The sequence below is a fragment of the Phocoena sinus genome, chromosome 5 (genome assembly GCF_008692025.1).
Source record: "Phocoena sinus isolate mPhoSin1 chromosome 5, mPhoSin1.pri, whole genome shotgun sequence".
Classification (NCBI taxonomy): Eukaryota; Metazoa; Chordata; class Mammalia; order Artiodactyla; family Phocoenidae; genus Phocoena; species Phocoena sinus.
Window position 1 is genome coordinate 22,846,200 of NC_045767.1, and position 22,188 is coordinate 22,868,387.

Below are 22,188 nucleotides of genomic sequence, written 5' to 3' on the forward strand. Positions count from 1 at the left end.
GAACAAAAAATAAATCACACTAATTAAATGTGCTCACGTTTTGTAGTCCGAGAAGTCCTGCAAACACTATGAAAACAAAAAAGCCATTTGAGGGTAAAAAGAGAGCTTAAGAAATGTGACTACACAATCACAAATGGAAACCAAGTTTAAAAACAGATAAAACAATGATTCCGTGATTCAAGGTGGGAAGGAGCATTGCAGGAAGGAAGAAAAGTGACCAGACCAGGTACAGTGAGACAGAGGACATGGCCATTCTCCATGATTCCAGTCAAAGGAGTAGCACTGTAAGGTTTTAAGAAATATTTTTTTTTTTTTTTTTTTTTTTTGCGGTACACGGGCCTCTCACTGTTGTGACCTCTCCCGTTGCGGAGCACAGGCTCCGGACGCGCAGGCTCGGCGGCCATGGCTCACGGGCCCAGCCGCTCCGCGGCATGTGGGATCTTCCCGGACCGGGGCACGAACCCGTGTCCCCCGCATCGGCAGGCAGACTCTCAACCACTGCGCCACCAGGGAAGCCCCTTAAGAAATATATTGATAATCCATTTGGAGAAACAGGTAAGACCCCCAGAAAGCCTGAAAGGAAACAGAAGTTCCTCTACAGACTACAGGCAAGAATTTGCTTGTTACTCTGGTGAGGGAAGCGGGTGGTCCCAGCAAGATAAAATGACAGGAGACCATGAAGAAGGGCCATAAAGCCTGGAAAGCAGCTCTTGCTCACACCTCTTCTCCAATATTTCTATTTAGTCTCTACCAGAATCGTTCATTAGAACTTTCTCTGTGGATAGACACGTTCAACGGCTGCAGTATCTAACTGGTGGCTATTGAACATTTGAAATGTGGCTAATGTGATTGAGAAACTTAATTTTATATAATTTTAATAAAAATTTAAATAGCCATATATGGTTGCATATATGGTATCATTATGGCTAGCATGTTTCTAGACCCACAGGCATATACTGTATCTGATGTGACGGGACTGCTTTATGCAATCCGGTAGGGGCTGATTTTGTAATCTAGGCTAATGGTGGGCCAAAGAGAGAAGCAAGGAAGCCAAGGAAAACACAGGACTTGTGAAAAATGCAGCAAGGTGGTTCAAAGGGAAATAACGGCACTTAATTAAGCAAGACAGTATTTGCCTTGTTTGGTTAAGAGGTTCTCAAGCTTTATTCTCAGAATAAGAATCAGGAGTATCAAACTTCTGATGCTCTTTATAATCAGGAAGGGTATGCGCTAGAAAACAGGGCAGGGAGAATTATCCTGAAATACTTCTAGAAAGAAGAGTAGATAGTTTTTCTACCTCTGCCTATTACTGTTTGCCAGAGTCTGATTTACAACTAAAGAGTAAAGGCTAGTAATGTTTTAATGAGTAAAAATTTCCTCTAGCCTAGAGGCAAAGTCACTAGCCTAGAGGAACCAGCAAAAGAAAACCAAACCAGAGCTGTAAACTTAATGAGATTGTAACATGATGTAGATTCTTATTGCTCAATACCTGAAAGGGAGGGAAATAAATAAGCCATCTCTCGATGTGGCTGGCATACCACCCTGGGACCAAACATCTCTTCTGCAAGGCTCTAAGCTCAGAGGATGCACGGGGCCCGGCTGAGATCACTTCGTAGAAGCTAAACTTCAGAGCTGCGGGGTCTTCATGTGATCGCTGATGCTATGATGAAAAGGTGGATAATTAAACCGACTTGAATCATAGGCATAAATAATTAAAAACCAATCTCTGTGACAAGTCTCAAAGCTAAAGGAAGGAGTGCCTCACTGCTGGAGAGTTATTTGTTTTGCAATTAATAAAGGATGAAAATGTTTGCCTGGAGCGTCAGGATTAAAAGTTATGACATTGATGAGAGTATATATTTGAGAATTAATTGGTAGAGGTGGCATTCTTCTTGATAGGATTCCTTAACCAATTTTTCTGAGTCGTTTCCTTAGTGTATACATATTATTCTGAAAGTAAACTTTTGAAAGTTGCCTTAATGCCCCCTTTTCAGCCCATAAGAAACCGTTTATCATGTCCAGTGAATATCCATAATGCACAAAGCACTCTACTAGTTCTGCCACGTAGTTTTGCTCCATCTAGAAATGCAGTTTTAGATTAGAAAAGCCCTATCGGCTATTTAAATGGAGAAACTACTGAAAACTCTGACGTGCATTACCTGAAACCCACAGCTTTTATAATATACTACCTAGCATCTCAAAGCCAAGATTATTTTACCTAATGGTAACCTTCGCGATGAATCAGAATCGCTTATTGTACAGAAAATGCAGAAAGCAGCAATCCAGATAGGAAAGCATTTCATAATGGCTCAGGCTCACGCCCAGGGGTTTGAGGAAACCACCTTTCCCCTAAATTGACCAAAAAATATTCAGGCTTAGTGGTGGGTTTGTGGATGTTTACCACATCTAGTTGAATAGCAAATTTGCTGCAATTGAGATTCAAATTACTATACTACAAACTCCACTAGACTTCGTTAAGGCCTGCATTTTGCCACTGTGGAGCGATTTATTTGTAATATTTAGGACGTTTTGTTAGCTTGCAGCCTTGAAACCTCCTTTTTCAGCAAATTCTCAATTTTTCAGGGGCTAAGTGGTTGCCAAGCTCCAATTTTCTTCTTTCTTGTTGAGTCAATTAAGGCTTATTTCTTTTTTCTCTAGATACCTAGTGGAAAAGGCAAAAGGCGCAATATCAAGTCAGTTTGCAATTTGCTGTATTTTTGATTTAAAAGATTGCTGTAGGAGTTGGGCATGACGTTGGTGTGGAGTTGTGGATTCCAGCTCTCCAGGAAGTCTCATTCCCTATATGCCTAAGATCCCATGACCTTCCCCCAGTCTGTCCTAGCCATGAAACCTTTCCTGACAATCTGTGCTTCCTTTTGTGAACATGGAAAAACTGCTTTTGTTCAAAAAGACCCCATGCTGAGAAACTTTATTCTCTAATATCATAGATTGTCAGGAATTTAGATGTTTGAGGTCAGTGAGAATGGAACATCCCAGTCTTGCTTGGAGGATCAGAGCTATGTGGGTCACTTTAACACAAAGAAGCCTTATTTCCAACCCAGGTGCAGAGTTTCAGGTAAGTGATTTTTGGATGTAACATTCCACATTTATCTTAACTTTATAGTTTCCAAGGAAATTGGACCGTTAGTCTGCTTTTCAGCCCTGACCTACTGATAACCAGCTTACACACAGCCCTGCCTGCATCTATCAAACACTTCATGTTAATTTTACCTAAATTTCTCCCCTTACAAGTCCTTCCCTTCTTTAGGGAAGTGCCCAGATAGTTCTTCCAGTGTTCAGGCTCCTCTGCTGCAGCCAATTAATATACCTAACTTGTTGTTCCTGGTCGTCTTTATCAGATGGGCTTTATCACTCTGTAGGAGTCTACCTGTCACTTAACACTTTCTGATTTATACACTGGTTATTTACACATATTTCTCCAATTAGAGTGAAAGCGATCTCAAGTGTAGCGTCCAGATTTGTTAATTTACCTGTAGAACATACTTAGAACAGTACTTTGTACATGGTAGTCATTAAAATAATTTAATGAATGGATGAACACATGAACATTAGGAAAGTGTTTTTTTAAATTACAAAACCGAGGAATGATAACTAAGGATACTAGAGACTAAACACACTGACTCTATTAATTTTGTTATGCTCTTATATTTAATTTTGACTGCTTTTTATTGAACTTTTTCCACTTGATGATTAATAAAATATCACTGGGGCAGTTTTTTTTCCTATTATTTTTAATATTTATTAAAGTAAACATGTATTTGCTGTGTAAGTTTTATTATTAGAGTCTGTTAAATTATTTCAAAGTGATTGTTTCTGTGCTAGGTTCTAACCAACAGCAGAAGCATAATGGCAACCCTGGAGTGTATGAGAAAGAGGCTTAGAACAGGGAACACTGGCTGGGCTTTCAAGAATGAAGAATTAATTCTTTTTTTTTTTTTTTTTTTTTGCGGTAGACGCGGGCCTCTCACTGTTGTGGCCACTCCCGTTGCGGAGCACAGGCTCCCGACGCGCAGGCTCAGCAGCCATGGCTCACGAGCCCAGACGCTCCGCGGCATGTGGGATCTTCCCGGACCCGGGCTCGAACCCATGTCCCCTGCATCGGCAGGCGGACTCTCAACCACTGCACCACCAGGGAAGCCCAAGAATTCATTCTTATATTTAGTTTTGCTACTTAGTTATTTCTTCAGTACAGCAGTTATTTAAGCTCTTTTAGAGTCAGGGTCATCAATCTATGGCTAAAGTTTGCTTGATTTTGTAAATAAAGTTTTATTGGAACACAGCTAGGCTCATTAAATTCCATATTGTCTATGGCTGCTTTTGCAATACAATGGCAGAGTTGTAACCATACGGCCTGCAAAGCCTGAAATATCTACTCTCTGGCCCTTTACAGAAAAAAAAAAAAAAAAGACCTGTGATTTTTTGCTTTGGGGAATCAGTTATATTCCTTATCTGTAAAATTGAGATAATAATAGCAGCATTATACACATATTAGATGAAAAATAATGATTTTAAGTTGTAACACTTTACTTTTAAAATGCAGATTTATAGAAGCTGAATACATACAAGTATATACTATTTTATTTGCTCTATTTTAATTTCTTCATTGTATTAATACATTTTATTAAATACATGAATTAAATGGATGCAAAATTAAGAAAAACTTAAGGGGAACGTTTCTCCATGGAAACAAAGAAAAATTTATTTACCTTCCTGAAATATAAAGCTAGCAAGTCTCTTCTGTTAAAACCCGAGGTGGTGGCTATTGCTGAAAACCACCCTCCCTTCTCCATACTCCTCTTCTACTTGCTGGATTCTGTCTGTATTTTCCTTACCTGGTACCAGGAATATGCCCGGTCTGATGGGTCAATGAGAATGGTGATGATTTTGGCTTTGGGGACCAGAGAAGCTGCCCTTTTAGGCGCTTCCTCTGAGTGGAAGTAATTGGCACTCTTCTCAAACAGAAAGTCAGTGGTAACATTAGATGGGACTGGGAAGAAATCCATATACCTAGAAAAGAAATATTTCTCAAAATAAGACTGGTTTATACTCATACCCTGGTGACTGAAGATGTTAAAAATGTCCTACAAACAAAATTCATTTGCTTCCTAAACAAAAAGCCTTTTTCTTTAAGGCATTTGTCCCACAAGCTTGTTGGCAAGGAAAAAAATATATAGAACACTAATAATGTATTTTGAAAATGCTTTTCTAAATACATTTTCTTTTTGTTCTACTTAATATCAAGAAAAAAGGTATGGGAGATAACAAAAATGTACACACAGAGTGATCAAATGGCAATAATAATCAACCTAACTGTATAAATTGTATCTAAATGCAGAAATATTTTACAGAGAAAAATGTGAGTGCTCAACCAAGAAGAAAATTTGATCGAAACAAATGATGTGTTCAGTTCAAAGGCATTTTGAAAAATCTTAGACAAAACAGTTTTTACTTCGTCACAAGAAAAAATAATTTCATTCCCACTAATGTATTGTGCTACTATTATATTCAAGTATAAAGTATCAAAGGGCAGAACAGATCCGATATAAACACTGCCCATTTCCTTAATTTTTTTCCCATATAGAGCCATTTATATTCTTTAGAAAAATTATAGAAGTTTAAAAAGTATGTATATATTTTCAGATATAAAATACTATCAAATTTTCCAAGGTCAGGTCCTGTATCCTTAAGTGTGGTGAGAATTCAAATCACCAGCAGAATGTGCACAGGAATACCTGTAGCCTCAAGCACAGAAAGGTAGGACATAATGGGTTTTGTATAATATTCCATTTGTACAAAATGTCAAATATAACTGAATTCAGCGTATGATAGCAGGTATTTCTGAAGCACTAAGGAACATCTTTAAAGGAAAAGGGGCCTTTTTAGAAAGAACATGCAAATTTAACTTCTAGGGTTTCTTACATTTTATAATAATAGCCTCACACTCCACCCACACCCTCTTCAATTCATAAGCCACTATGACTTTGGGTTACCAAGACAAGGTAGTTCAGTAATTACTGAACAAGAGAATCATTAACATTTATGTGATGACTTCTTTTTGCAGTGTGTTGTTTTCAGTCACACAATAAAGCTTCTAGTAGGATTCCAGTTGTTACCATATTACAAAGTTTGGCTGGTGCAACAAAGTGATGTTTTGAAACTCAGGGCAGTAAAGAAATCCTTTTATGTTTTCTGGAAATTGCCTTGTTGTTGATATATCATTCTGGCATCCCTTTCTTTTAGGGGTAAAGACATATATAAACATTTCTGGAAAGTTTGATCTGTTAACTGTTCTGGTGTACACTCTATTTATAGAAAGTGCCATATTTCAGGATACTTTTTAATTTAGATGTCCACACTTGTTTCAGGGGTGCTAAGGCTATATCACGTGTCTAGTGGTATCTTATTTGGTCCAAGCTTGTCTCAAGCTTGCTTATTCTCAGCAAGGGTCCAAGAATCACAAAAGAAGGGCAGGATAACTTTTAGTTTCTAAAAACTGTCCCACCTTCCCAGTAGTCCTCCATACCTACAACACTTTGGGCCTTGAAAACTTCCTCCAGCAGTTCTGGATCTTGGACCCACAAGGCTCCAGAGGCTCACAGAGAAAGCAGGGGCCAGTTCTTGTTTGCCTCTATGCCCATGTTTTTTCTAATATAGTGCCTGGTAGTAATAAGCACTTGAAAAATGTTTGATGAATTCATAAGAAAATAAAGAATTCAGCTTCCTATTTCCAGGGTGGAAATACATCCACGTTTGTAAATATGAATTCAGGTTATTCAAAGAATTGGTGAGCAAACTAGAGTGGTTTAGCAATATGTGGGTTAAAAGCGAATGCTGGCCTCATTTAAGCTTTGCTACTCCCATAACAGCTCAGCAATTGTTTTTAACTGAAAGACATGATTTTTTGCAGCACTCCACATTTATTTGTTTCTTGGGTTGACCCTGTATTTTTGAGTGATTTTACTCAAAGCCAAATTAAGACGTTTAGAGGCTCCAAGTGTTAACAGGATTTTATGGCTCTCCATGTGCCACTCCAACCATCCACGGCGTCCCCAGGTAATTATAAAAAATAACACCAAACTATGAAACATAAAACTTAACTGTATGCATAAATCAAACATTTTTTCTTAGAGATTCTGATCACAAATCTTGGCTATTTAATCAAAGATGGAGTTTTCTCATTTTCATTTGCCCTGCTTTGCTTGTGCCCTAAGCCTGTGTTTAGGCTGCCTGTTAGTTAGGGCAGCCCTGGTTTTGCCCAGTTCTCCAAGAAGAGCAGATCCATGTATCCAGATTAACTAACTGTGCCTGAGCTTCTGTAAGTGACCTTGGCATGCTCAGACACATAATCTTCAACCTTGTGGCTCTGTGGTCCTAAAGGGACTGCTGAGGTGCTGATGCTTCAGGGAGAGGTAAGGCCAGTCTGAAGACTGAATACATTGATGTCTTTGAGAGCAAAGCTCTAGTTACTGCTAATAGATTGACATTTGCAGTTACCATTATTTGCTCTTTGTGTTAACTGCCTTTTATAAACACACAATTGTCAATCAAAAGTGTTTACAGTTGGGGTATTTTAGTGAGTTATAATTAAAATCTTTAATTGTCTTTAGTTTTCTACTTATTTATGCCATCTCTTTGTAGACTACTTAAGGGACTTTTCATTTCTGTTATAGTGCCTGTACACATTACTGTCTATGAACAGCTTTTTTTTTTAAATTGAATATTGTCACAGATATTCTTAAGTCCCAGGGAATCCAAGTATTATTGAATTCCTCTCCACTTCCAAAGCAGTTTTTAATCACCCCCTTTAGTCCTGATGTGAACATCATTTTATTCTACTGTATACAAGCATGTATATCGATATTTGAGTCAGTGGAAAAATAGTGGCTGAAGTAGTTGATGGGTTTCTTGATTCTCACAGCTGTTATTTAACACTACTGCAATTAATATCAAGCACTATACTGAAGAATTCACAGGGAAATATATAACAATTAGAATATATCTAAATCCTAGTAGGTGCTCAACTTATACTCAGTCCATTTCTTCAGCTTTCCGTTTGGATGGCTCACAAGCAAAACTTGAGGGGGTTGATACATATAAAACAGAGATTATGTGATTTGACAACAGAAGTTAATATACACCTTTCTGCTAAACTACATGCAAAATGTTTATGTTCATGATCTAGAGTTATTATCAGAATTTACTCTTTTATAGTACTTTCTGCCCAGAATTTATGTCTTAAAAGAAAGACTTCTAGATATATTTTATGATTAACATGTCTGTTTGCAATATTTATTCCTGCTACATCACATATTCTGTGTATATTGACATTTTAACTTTTAATTTTAATTTAACTCTTTTACTTAGATGATTTATACGGTTCTAATTTCAAAGGCCAAAAATTAAATTTTGTATATCGTTGATAGCTTTTTTATAGCTTTCATTACTCATAAAATGCATACACATTTCTAGTTCTATTTACTTATTTACCTTTTGTACCAAAGTAAAAATTGAAAATTATATATGTGAACTGTAGCATCACTTAAATGCAAAGTGCATAAGAACAGAAAGTTATGAAAGTGTTTTCCTAAGAGTAGAGAGAAATGAAATTCCTGTGTATTAGGTATTTCTCTGACTTTTTATCTGTAATTACCGTCAAAGATAATTAATGCTAATTAAAATTACATGTAAGTCTCCTGAGGCGACAAGTCCCTTCATAACCTGAGAAAAAGTTTGTTACGAATAATTTACATGCTCCTTCTATTCAATCAGTTTCTAAGGCACGGAGGATGACTTTTATTTGTGGCTACAAGCTTAAATGTTTATAATTATAAGCACTAATCTTATACTGTGCACAGTACATATACTTTTAGATTTATACTAATAACCCATCTTACCAATCAATCCCCCTGTGGTAGTTATTTCTATTAAAGAACTGTACCTCCTCAAAGGTTTTTGGGCTGGGGGAGTTACTAAGGATGGAAGGATGCATAACCAGGAACAAATACAAAGCAGTGGTTCCTGAAAAGATAACAGAGGTTCAGAGATTAATTAAACAAAAACACAGTTTCCTACTATTAGCATTTCAAAGTCATTAATAAACTAAGTGTTTCAATGATCCAAACAGATACATATAGATACTCCTTGAATTAAACTGAATAGATAACCAGCATCTTAAAAGAAGCAAATTCTAAAAAATGAGGACAGTGTGATGTGAGAAAAGGCCTGTTGCAGGAACTGGGAGACCTGGCTTTTGACCTCAGTTCAGTCACTGACTTGGTCTGTGTCTTTGGCTTTTAGCTTCTTTGTTTTGACTTATTAGTGGAAAATCTCCTGCCTTGATTATTTCCTAGGCTTTCTCTGAGGACAAAAAGACATATTGTATCTGAAGATATTTTGATATTAATAAAGTACCATATAAATGAAAGCTATCATTATTTAATATGAGATGTTACATTATCAAATTAATACTTGGGTTTCCCTATAAAGTTCTTCCCGAGGCCTATGAAAGTTTATTAATTTCAGACAGAATTTAAACTTTTAACCAGTTTAAGTTTGAATGCACTTACATACCTATAAAAATTACTGCCAAAATTGTTTAAATGGCTAAATTTGAAAAAAAATTGGTGCCCTTTGTTAGTGACACGACAAAATTTGCAGTTTTGGGAAGAGAATGGCACATCACAGGTACTCATATAGATTTGTTAAAATAACTGTCAACAGCAATATTCTCTAAGACAATAAATTGGAAGAGGCAGTGTTCCTAGATTATATCTGAGCCAAACAATGAATATTTTATCTACAATCACAGATAACCTACGATATACAAGGTAAAAATGTTCTTCACAAACTTGACTTAAAACAGTGCTTCTCAAACTTTAGCATGCATCATATTCACCTGGAGGCTATTAAAAAACAGAGAGCTGGGCTCTATCCCAGTTTCTGATTTAGCACACTTTGAGAATCACTGACTTAGAAGAAATATGGGACAAAATCTAAAACTTATTGGGAAAAAAAATGTTCCATTACTTGAAATCCATAGTAAAGCTTTCTAGAGCATGATCTTTATTTATTTATTTAATAAATTTATTTATTTAAAAATTTTTGTATGCGTTGGGTCTTCGTTGCTGTGCTCAGGCTTTCTTTAGTTGCTGTGAGCGGGGGCTACTCTTCGTTGCGGTGCATGGGCTTCTCATCACGGTGGCTTCTCTCGTTGCAGAGCATGGGCTCTAGGCGCGTGGGCTTCAGTAGTTGTGGCACGTGGACTTCAGTAGTTGTGGCACGTGGGCTCTAGAGCGCAGGCTCAGTAGTTGTGGAGCACAGGCTTAGTTGCTTTGTGGCATGTGGGATCTTCCCAGACCAGGGATTGAACCCGTGTCCCCTGCATTGGCAGGCGGATTCTTAACCACTGGGCCACCAGGGAAGTCCTAGAGCATGATCTTTAGAGTCCGATAACTTCTAGGATCAAGAGTTTTATTTCCAGCACTTACCAGCTGTGTGAACTTGAACAAAAATATCTAACCTGAGTCTTAGTTTTCTTATCTGTGTAGTGGGGAAGAAAATACTTAGCTGTCAGGACTCTATGAGGGTCAAGTGAGATAATCTACATGAAAGTACCTAAATAGCTCCATATCTAAATGTTAGTAAGGTATTTTAAAAAATAATTTTATTGAGATAGAGTTCAGTAATGCATTTTTTAAAAATTGAAAAGAATATAGTATTTGTAAAGACAGAAAGAATAGCTATTACGTGAAAAAAAGAAAATAGATTAATTCCATTCGCAGATCAACTGATAACATTCTTTTCTGAATTTTATTTTTAAGAATTGTATTAAACCATGTTATTTGCTTTTAATAGCATGATGAGCATTAATAAGACAAACAAAAAATGAATAAGATCTAATCATTTGCATAGTCAGTAAAAGGCATACTGTAATTTTATCAGTGGTCAAAAAATTGTTAAGTTGTGGTGTTTGAATTCTGTCTTTATCTACTCATATTCTTGGGTCTGAATAAACTATCCTGTGTGTGTGTGTGTGTATGTGTGTGTGTATCTCAACTGCATAATCATAGACACACATGTTCAAAAAAAGCTTCAGTTTTTATATTTTTGTTAGTTTCAACACTAAAAATATTTGAATATCCAGATGACTATACATTCGTGCAAAATTATTCAGAAAAATACTTTTGGCAAAACTAAAGATAAAAATGAAGCCAATTAATTTTTATGGAACTGATATAAGAAGATATGTTTGTCCATTTAAAAAATAATCTCATAAAATATCAATATATACAACAATATGGATGAATTTCAAAAGCAATATGCTAAGTGAAAGAAGTCCAACACAAAAGATTACATATTTTATGATTCCATTTATGTGAAATTCTAGAAAAGGCAAAACTATAGTGGCGGAAAGCGGCTGTGGCTGAGGATGGGGGAGAAAAAGACATGGAGATCATGGAAAAGACTCTGACAAGTACAGGTTTCTGGTAACTGACTATACTGCTGACCTGAATGAATAAGCACTTTCAAAACTCTAATGGAAAACTGATGAATTCATAAAAGTGCTAACAAAAGGTCAAGATGAAAAAAATTAATTACATGGGACTGAGTGAACTGATGAGGATGATTATAATTTTTGTGACTCTCTGTTTGAATAAAAAAAAAAAAAAATCCCACAAGGACTCAGAAGAAAAAGACATGGAGAAACTTTTTAGGGAGACAGAAGTGTTCTAAATCTTTAATGTTGTAGTGGTTATACCACTGTGTACAATTTCTAAAATTCATCAAACTGTGCATTTTAAATGGGTGAATTTTACTGTGTAAATTATACCTCTATAAAACTGGGAAAAAAATTCAATTTCTATAAAAAGAAGATAAAAATCCCCTTCCAAAGGTAAATGTCATCTACAAATTGTAACATAAACATTTGGAAACCCAGATGAGTTGAAGATGACAAGTAATTATGTCATCTATGATATTAAAATGTCTGCATATCTAGCACAACACAAGAAGCATATCCTGCAGGGCTTTCTGAGGCAAACTTGATCTGCCAAGCTTCAGAGAGATGCGATTGTTAATGACAAAGCTATGTGATGACAGTGGGAGTTTGCTAAAGAGACTTTAAATGTGTTTCTAGTTGCTTCTTGACTTTAAATAGATAAGGACAAGTGAAATAAATAAGGATAAGAGAACTATTTGTCATATTTATTATTGTTTTCAGATTGATATTTGTAAATGGGACTGAGAAAACGAATAGGCTAAACTTACTGTGTGCATTACGTAGAATTCTACCCAGTTATTTCCAGAGAAATGAGGAAAGGGAATGTATTCCCCTTAGGAAGGGTTGAAATGGCTGTTTTCAGTGAAGCTAGAAATGAAAAGCCCCAAATAATTTATCATGCAGGATACAGCTTGAATGTCTGGCATTTTAAAGCTTCCACTGGGCTTCATTTTAATACTGATTCTTACAGAGACAAGAAGTTTAAGGGAAACAATTGCACACCAATTTAAGAAAAGGTGCCAAAGATTTCTCCTGGGTATGAATAAATATCTTTCTTAGCACAAAGTTTTGTTTATGTCTAGGAATTCTGCTTGTCAAACATCTTTTATAGACTTTTAGAAAATAGTCATTTCTGCAAGAAATAGCCTAGAAATAAACTATATCAGGAAGATGGCAGGAAGAGGCTAAATTTCCGGAAGAGTTATAGGTACTTACATGTGTCCATCTTGACTTTTGATGAAATCCTGTCAGTCACTCTCCAAACACGTGATTAGTTTTGATTTTAGAAATGTTAATAACACCACTTTTCAATTAAGGTCTTTGGAAAAAACATAACTTTTGCCACCAAATTGACTGCTGGATATTCAAACTGTGTGACATCTATTTTCATCCTTTTTACTTTAAAAAACACATTATTGAGCTAAACAAAGATTATGTCGGAGAATAAAATGTTATTCATTCATCAATATTTCTAGGCAGTTTGAGAAGTCACTGTGACATGAATTCACTGTCTTCTCATCAGGATTTTTACAGTTTGGTTAATTATAACATAAAAATTTCTCACCAGTTTTCTGGGGTCCTATTACCAAGAATTTTGGTAAGCGATCACAGGTTTTTTCTTTAGACCAAATGTCTCTGTGGCGTTTGTCATCACAAGGATTCTAAACAGGAGAAGAAAATAGAGATGTATTTTTGTGGGTGCCCCTTGTGTGCTAGAGTTTTTCAACTTCTGTCCTTGAAAAGATATCCCAGGAAACACGGCTATGTGTCTCTTTTTTTTTTTTTTTTTTTGTGGTACGCTGGTCTCTCGCTGTTGTGGCCTCTCCCGTTGCGGAGCACAGGCTCCGGATGCGCAGGCTCAGCGGCCATGGCTCATGGGCCCAGCCGCTCCGCGGCATGTGGGATCTTTCCGGACCGGGGCACGAACCCGTGTCCCCTGCATCGGTAGGCGGACTCTCAACCACTGTGCCACCAGGGAAGCCCTGTCTTCTTATTTTATTGAAGGTCTTGAAGTGGCATCATGGAAGATTTCAAAGAACTCCTTTCCATACTGAAGTTGAGTGTCTACTGAGGAGGTGAGGGAGGGGAGACATTTCCATTATGGGAAAACAGCTTCATAGCACTGCAGGTTTAATATTTTTTCTGCTATTGGTAGTTCTGTGTCTTAATTGTGGGTGTGTGGTTTAAGTTTTAAAATAATGAGCTTGTTGGGCAGAGACTGTGCTTGCGCTAACCTAAAAGAAGATACACTCTCAGCATTCAATAAGTAACTGAAATTTAAGGTGTCAGACTTTTATTCTAAGTAACTTTGAGCTTTCCTGCTATGCTTTAAAGGGAGATGGATCTGGCTGTAATAATATTTAAAGAGACAGTAGATTCCTTTCAGCTGCCTTCAAGGGTCAGTATGTATGTCTAAAACTATAACTTTACAGACTGTGATACTAAAAAGCACTAAATTTCAGTGAAAGGGTAAAATGAGGGTGAATTACTACCTTAGGGAATCTGCTTTTGGTCTATAGTAGTTAAACCAAACCCACTGTGCAAGATGTATTTAGAACATCCTTAATTTTAACCTCTAAGTGCATATTATGTAAAGAATTAACAGCACCTTTTAATATTATTCAGGAATAGGCAAACAGGACAACATTCTATTTCTGTTCAATTAACACTATAGATACGTGCAGTTAAATAAACCTGCTCATTTAGCATAAGCAACAGATTTTAAGATTAAAGTAAGGGTATTCATTTTGGCTGTTGGTCTAGAAAAAAAGTGGTTTCACCTGAAATAATAATGATTTCAGTTTAAAAATAAGGTGTTGGGCTTCCCTGGTGGCGCAGTGGTTGAGAGTCCGCCTGCCGATGCAGGGGACACGGGTTCGTGCCCCGGTCCGGGAAGATCCCACATGCTGCGGGAAGATCCCACATACTGCGGAGCGGCTGGGCCCGTGAGCCATGGCCGCTGAGCCTGCGCGTCCGGAGCCTGTGCTCCGCAACGGGAGAGGCCACAACAGTGAGAGGCCCGCATACCGCAAAGAAAAAATAAAAATAAAAATAAGGTGTTAAATTAGCAGGAAAGTTTCATGTCTTTCCAGTGGCTAACACCTGGTGATGTTCTGTAGTGGTTAACATAAAAAGATGGGTGTTTTAAAATCTTAACTGCAAAATAATATGCAGTGATAATTTTATAACCACCAACTTTAACCTACTAAAATGGGTAGTTTCGTTTCTTCTTGGGGTTATCTGTTTGTGCCCAGGAGGCAATTAGCTCAAGTTCAGAGCTAAATGAATAGAATATAAGTGCAGAGCTTACTGTAACTTCAATCTGTGAAATTTACTGAATTCTGCTTCTGAAGATCATTATTATACCATCAGCTCTGTCAGTAACTCTCATTTAGAACATTGATTCAGAGCGCAGTGGCCTGGAATTCTTTCCCACTCTGTCACATAGCAGTTGTATGACCTTGCTTAAGTGTCTCAGCCTTTCTGTGCCCCAATTTCTTCATCTGTAAAATGGCGATAATAACTATACCTACCTCAAAGGGTAGTTGTGAGGATTAAATGAATGAACATATGTAAAGAACCCAGTCAGACATGTAATAAGCACTATGTAGTTCTTTGCTAAAGATTATTACTTTCCCCAGATCATGGTGTGGGGAATCTAAGCTCAAAGTATGTTTTTGCAATTCTAGACACATGAGAGTGTAAGCTTTGAAATCTGGGTCATGCCTGGAACAGTTTGAATATGCCATGTTTATGTGACATTTTCTCTTAAGAAGCTCAGTGATTTTGTCACTAAACACTTTCCTCATGTCCAAAGTAATTCCCAATAATACTTTTGAAAGCTGACTATGTTCTGCAGCTGCTGGTGTACCTCGTGGTTCAGAAGCAGGTGTCAGTTCTGAACTCTTCTCACCTACCCCTGTAATGTCATTTAGTCATGAGAGGTGATGTGCTCAAGGCTGACCAGCTGGCTACCTGTCTAACACACGCCCAAACCATCTTCTGCTCTTTCAGCCTATTGCAATCTGCAAATTGATCCCTCAATCCTGATTCAAAACATTGTATCCACTGAACCTCTCACTGAGCTTTCAGAATTCCATAGTTTCTAATGGGCACAGGAACAGAGAATATGGCCCACTATGAAGTTTCTCAAATCTACTAACGTACAAAACGTATGTTATTTTTTCCCCAGGATGTCTTCACTTTTCAGATTTGGATTACCTCATGAAACTCCAAGATATGTTTGTGGGATTCATTAATAATACCAGTCATTGACCCAATCTTACCTGCCAGAGAGGGTCTTTTTGATCAGGAAAGAGCTCAAAATATTTATGAGCCAGCTGCACTGGAGGCAGAGTCTGAAGTCGTAAGTTGGTCCAGCTCTGCACGAAGTTGGCTAGATTGACAAATGTATATAATCCCAGTCGGTCATTCCCATAGTTAGACAAATGGGTCATGAAAATGCTGATCTGAAAAAGGCAAATGAACTTCAGTGTAAACACAAGTTATTTTAACCCTAGGGGGCAGTGCAATCACAGCAATGCTAGTTTTTCTTAAGAAGTCTTTGCACAGGGTTTCAGTTCATGAAATGTTTTTGAATTTTGGACATATCTCAAATACTCTCATTATATTAATGCACTCTGGAGGATGTGTTATTAGCAAGACTTGGTGAGCATTTTTTTCCTAAGGTTTTAATGTATTTCGTAACAAAAAATTAGTCCAACTGCCACAGACCCACGTTGGTGCAATTCGACTGATGCTGAATAACACATCCTAGATGTTCACACATAGTGGCTTCATGATACGTGAACTATTCATAATTTGAGGCAGCAGGAGGTTGGGATTTTGTAATTTCAATCAACTTAATCTGATTTGTAACATAGTATGTAGCATTAATGGATATAAATAATCAATGAATTGTGATTATTAGCATTAACTGAATATCCTCTGATTTGTATTTATTAGAGGTCATAATGACAAAGGACTAGTGAATGAATTTTTACTAAAAGAACTATCAACTATTTTCCATTAATGAGACTCTGAAACCCTTTTCCATATTTATTGAGTCTACTATTTCCAATATCAAATACCTCCTTTAAGAAAAGTTTTCAGTGCTCGGCTAGATAAACTATTCCTGTGGAAGCAGGTGTCCTGGATTGAATCCACACATTGAAAAAAAATTATAGCAAACATGGGGATCTTTTTATAATAAAATAGATTTGAATTCTTTAGGTTTAATTAAATAGGTCAGGAATGTAGAATGGGCATTTTTAAAGCTACTGCTTAAAGTGAATGCAAATAGCTTTTGTTGGTTAGTGTTGACAAATGGAAATCATTCTGCATGAGATTTACAATGGTAATGAAAACCACTGTGGCGTTTATGCTACTATAAAGAGATCATAAACGTAATTCATGGGATAATAGTATGCTCCTAAAATATATAATGTCATATGAATGAATAGTAATAATGGTTATTATAATCATCTTAATAATCAATATAATAGGTTCATTCATTAAGAGACTGGCTGAGAGAAGTATTTAAGACAATTTATTGAGGTTAAGTGGTGGAGATGAGAGAAAGTTTTGATATAAAAAATCAGAAAAAATGTAATTACTTACAACTATGAATAAAAGGAAGCAGTAAAATCCTATATTATATAGAACAAATCACAGACTTTAACATGAAAAGCTTCAAGTGTGATCAAGAATATCTAATTGTGTTTCTATTCACTCTGCCTGAATATATTTTAAATCTTAGAACTTTCACAGACAAAATACTTTAAGGGTGATTTTAAATAGCTACCAGCAGACTGATGCAGTCATGGAATTGATAAGTAAGACTTTTACCATTTGGGGTATTTGTGAAAAATGAGACTTTTAAAACCTAACCTTCTGGTTATTTTTTATAGTAGCTTCAATTGTTTGACCTTTCTCACCCCCTCCTTTGTTTCCTCCAAAATTTATCAAAACAGTAGTCTATTGAGCGATTTAAGAAAATCATACTTAAATTTGGAGTTCTTTCCTGATAACCGTTTGAAGCAGTCTTTCATCAGTTGTTTTATATGCTACATTTTTCAGTATGGCCCAATAACAATGGCAAAATGATACTTCAAGTGCCTTTCTATTAAATTTTTTTCATACAATGTAAAAAAATGTATGTTAACCTAGTTAGCCACTAATTCAAATTTATCGCTTTATTTTTCTGAAAGATTTATAAAAACATCTGTGTCTATATTTCACTTTAATATCTGCATTGGACAGAAAATGAAAAACTTAGAGATATTGTTTGACTTTCTGATACTAATACATTTGACATCCCTTTGAATTTACTTTTCAACCTTGGAAAGCATTTTATGCTGTGACATTTAAAGCAGAGTGCCACTTTTTTACTTGTATGAGTGTAGAAAGTAAAAAATGCTTCTCTCTCTGGTAAAAACAGAAGTGGCCCAAAGTGCGTATGAGCTGGTTGATGACATTGCTTTTGCTGAAACTGAACCTGACTGGCAAGAATTAAGGTAATACTTATAAGGTGTTGAACTTAATCCTGTAAAAGAAAAGTTACTTAACCTCCAACCAGGGAAACTTTCCTAGGTTTTCAATTCTATTTTTGTATATCAACTTTAACATAATACAAAGTGTACCATAAGCAAAAGGACTGCTTCAAAGTGATGGTTTTATAATGCATGTCACCTCATGACACTCTTAGGCTTTGGACTCAAGCCCTGGGATTTGTTTTGTGCTCCTAAAGAAATACAAGGCCATAAAAGGAATATATAATTGTTCAGGACATAAAACACTTCAATTTCTTTTTAAACTTTTATTGGGGGGTGAATCACAATATTCTCTGTACACAGGGAACATTGTACCTATCTTTTGCTGAACATGTCACCTCTCCAAGTTTTCTTATTATTTTTGTTAGGAAGGTATGCACGACAAGCAACAGCACAGGTGGGAACAGATATATAAAGAGAAGGTTTTGGTAAAAAATTAGCTTGCTTTCCAAATAGTATTTCTTCTTCTGTTCTGATGTGTGACAACTATGGTGTCACCTTACTGCTTGGCACTTCCTCACCTGACAACAATGTCTGCATGGAATAGAAAGAAACAAAGAAGCAGCTTGAAAAGGTTGCCATTTCAGGGAAAGTAGATATTAGTCGTTTGCTAAAGAAGATGCCTTTATAATTTTAAGAGTGTTTCAGAACTAAGGGGTTTTGTTTTGTTTTTTAAAAAAGGATTGAATGTGTCAAAATAAGTTATCTTTACTGTACATGCAGAATCCAATGAGAAGGAAAATGTCAAAAGAAGTTACAATTGCACTTCTATAACTGTTTTTTTTGCTGTAAGCAAACTGCAAGCAATTCTCCTTGTTACCCAAAAGACTAATCAGCCCCTTAAAACTCAAATCATTGGGAACTGCCAAAGACATAAAGTTTATCCGATTAACAGCTGAAAAAAATTCTAGCCTGATAAACATAGATTTGTATAACAAGATACTTCTCTATGATTTTTTTCTATAAAAGGCAAATGGTAAATGCCAAATATCTTATATACTGGCATTTATGAGAAAGGAAACAGATACCAGTTGTAAAAGTATGGCTAAGAGAAAGATGTGGGAAGCTTTATCTATACTTTCCAGCCTCTGATAAGTTCCAGGTATTGGAGATGGATGAATCACTACCAAGAAGAATAAGGAGCGAAACATGGGTCCTGTTGCAAAAGCAGTTGACAATGCAGTAATTATTCTGTTTGTTTTGAGAAGGTCAGGGGGGAGGGGAGAGGAAGTTAGGGTATAAAAAAGTATGTTACTTATAATATTTACTATAAACTATGCCATTTATGACCATGCTGCTTAGTTAAAATCCACAAACATTTTTCTTATCCTATTTGCCAGATGCTCCGATTGGTTCTGGAGGGGTGCAAATATAAATATGATGCTCATTCTTTTTAAGTCTTTTTTGTGAAAAAATTTAGAATTCAAAAGACACAAAAGAGTTTACAGTGAAAAAACTTTTTCCTCCTACCTCCATCCTTTAGCCAACCAGTTTTGTTTTGTTTGGTATCCTTCCTGGTGACCAAAGGTTCAAAAGCCTTAGCATATATACAGATCACCTAGGAAGTTTATAAAAGTTCAGATCACCAGGTCTTACACTCAGAGATTCTGATTTTCTAGATCTGGAGGGTGGCCTGGTACCTGCATTTTAGAGGATCATCCTTAGTTGTCCAGATGCAGGTGCCACTGGAATATGATTTGAGGAAAACTGGCCAAACCCATTGTTTATTCCCATAGAAAAGATTTTGGTCACCAAAAGCCATCAGCTTTTCTGTAGTGATCCTTTTGAATACATTTTAAAAAAAAGAACATGTAAAGTTTATGAATATTTTGATGGTCTAGGCTTAGAGCTAACCATTGCACAAAGAACAATTTGGTAAGTGCCCTTGGCTATGCCTTTGGAGGGCTTCTGCACTGCTGACGTATGTGTGGAGACACGTAGAAGATTGCCAAAAAGAGAACTGGTCCGTATAGACATGCGCAATTGGTTCCTAAATCCCCTTCAATCCTGTGTTTTTTTTTTTTTTGTTTGTTTGTTTTTTTGCGGTACGTGGGCCTCTCACTGTTGTGGCCCCTCCCGTTGTGGAGCACAGGCTCCGGACGCGCAGGCTCAGCGGCCATGGCTCATGGGCCCAGCTGCTCTGCGGCATGTGGGATCTTCCCGGACCGGGGCACGAACCCGTGTCCCCTGCATCGGCAGGAGGACTCTCAACCACTACACCACCAGGGAAGCCCATTTGTTGTTTTTTTACCAAAGCAAAATTCTTCTCTGTTTCCTCACGTACCTCTCTCAGATACATATTCTCTTATAACTTCTCTATTTAATAGGCTGCTTTTCATGTTCATTTTTACTTTATTTCATAGCATTTAAAATATTGTCTGGAAGAGGACAAGCATAGTGTAATTAACTTCTTTAGGGGAAAAATAAGGAAAACAGTTTATTTTTATGGGGTAGTGATCAAACTGTGGAAGTTTTATTACCATGAAAAATATATGAGTTTCATCACTGTCAAGAATGGTACTTCATTACATGAGTTTGTTTCTTTCTGGAAAATAAGCTAAAAATTCTGAGGAGAAGACTCTTCTAATGAGGCATTGGGCCTGAACCACCAATTCTATAATTTCCCAGTTTCAAACCATCTAATAGTTCCTCACTGCTTTCTGAACTAAGTAAAATTCAGGATGTCATCCTAAATTACACCATGATCTCAGGTTACCTTTCCAATCTTATCTGTGCTCCGGGTACCAGTCAGTTGCTTTGCTTACTGCTCCCCCGTGTTCCCTAGACTCAGCTACCTCAATGCTTTGTTTATGCAGTTTCTTCTCTCTAGAATACACTGCCTCACTTTTCTACTTCTGTCTGTCCTAGGTATCCACAGGGTCACATCTACCTTTTCAGATCTTTCTAGGCAAATGAAATCTTTAAAAAATTTGAGCCCCAGAGCATTACAGTTTAGTCTTTCTGACATTTTCTTACTCTGACTTGTATTATGCTTTTAAAAAGTGCTTGTTTTATTTGTGTCTAGATTGTAAGTTCCTTGGGGGCTGGCATGGGGCCTTTTTCAACTTTATTCTCTGAGCTGCCTATGATATATAGTATGTGCCTTGAGTTGGCACCACTAATCTTGCTTAAAAAGTTGGGAAATCTAGGGTCAATTGTTCTTACAGTGCCATTCATTCTGGCAATCCTTTAGCACCATTCAAATTGTGAGCCTCCTCAAGGATTTATTCTTGTCTCTTCCAACTTTGTCCCTGTCGCTCTGTACTCCGCGGAACTCTGGCCTCCCAGTCTCCGTTTATTTTTTTTTTACCACCCATTTCCTTCTGTTTCCTGTGAAACTTCCTTCCTTTGTAAATAAACGATATCTTTAGGACTTTAACTTTGACCTGCATGGTGGTTAAGAAAGTGGGCTCTGCCACATACTGACTTAAGAAGTTATTTAAACTCTCAGTACTTTAATTTACTGAATTAAAAGGAAAAAAAAGGGGCAGAATAATAGTAACTATCTCACACGGTTGTTCTGATGATTAAATGTAATAAAACATTTAAAGCACTGCTTGACACACAGTAATTGCTTAATAAATATTGCTTTTGTTGTTATATTACTATGGTTTTGCAGGAACATCATTTCTCATTTATAGCTTCCTTCCAGCAGCTCATCAACCTTATCTATACCTCTAGTCTCTTAATCCCTTCATTTTTTTCTGCATCTGTCAATGTTCATCTGATAGTGATCAGACAATCACTGCCTCCACCAGGCAAGATTCTAGGGTCAATAATTTGAACTTCTCTCCCACTATCACCCTCAGATTCCCAACCTTCCTTTTGCTTTCAATGCTCTGCAGGTCTGAGACTTTGGATTAATTTTCCATTCAATTTCTTCACACCCACATATGAACTTTTCAGCACAGCTAGAGAAAAAAATATACAACAGGAGCTATTCAGGTCACGTAAGCACACGGTCCCCAATTTCAATGGAATCCTCCATACTACTGGCTACTCTTTTTATTCATTCTTTATCTCCTTGCTCTTCAGTTTCCTTCAGCAGCTATTTCAAACTCTCATTCTTCTCTGAGGCCTTTTGCTCAGTCTTCACTCTCCCTAATCTCCCTAGTT

At 36.8% G+C, this 22,188-nt stretch overlaps 1 protein-coding gene across 1 annotated transcript in view; it reads right to left on the reverse strand.

The window, feature by feature from the left end:
- Window positions 1-22,188, reverse strand: part of LOC116754290 (bifunctional heparan sulfate N-deacetylase/N-sulfotransferase 3) — a 137,927-nt gene that overhangs the window by 14,990 nt on the left and 100,749 nt on the right. The window contains exons 6-10 of the mRNA XM_032632798.1: window positions 15,808-15,990; window positions 13,086-13,182; window positions 8,916-9,039; window positions 4,854-5,028; window positions 1,490-1,660 (exon numbers count right to left, since the gene is read on the reverse strand). Coding sequence (XP_032488689.1) covers window positions 1,490-1,660; window positions 4,854-5,028; window positions 8,916-9,039; window positions 13,086-13,182; window positions 15,808-15,990 — 750 coding nt within the window. The remainder of the gene's footprint in view (window positions 1-1,489; window positions 1,661-4,853; window positions 5,029-8,915; window positions 9,040-13,085; window positions 13,183-15,807; window positions 15,991-22,188) is intronic.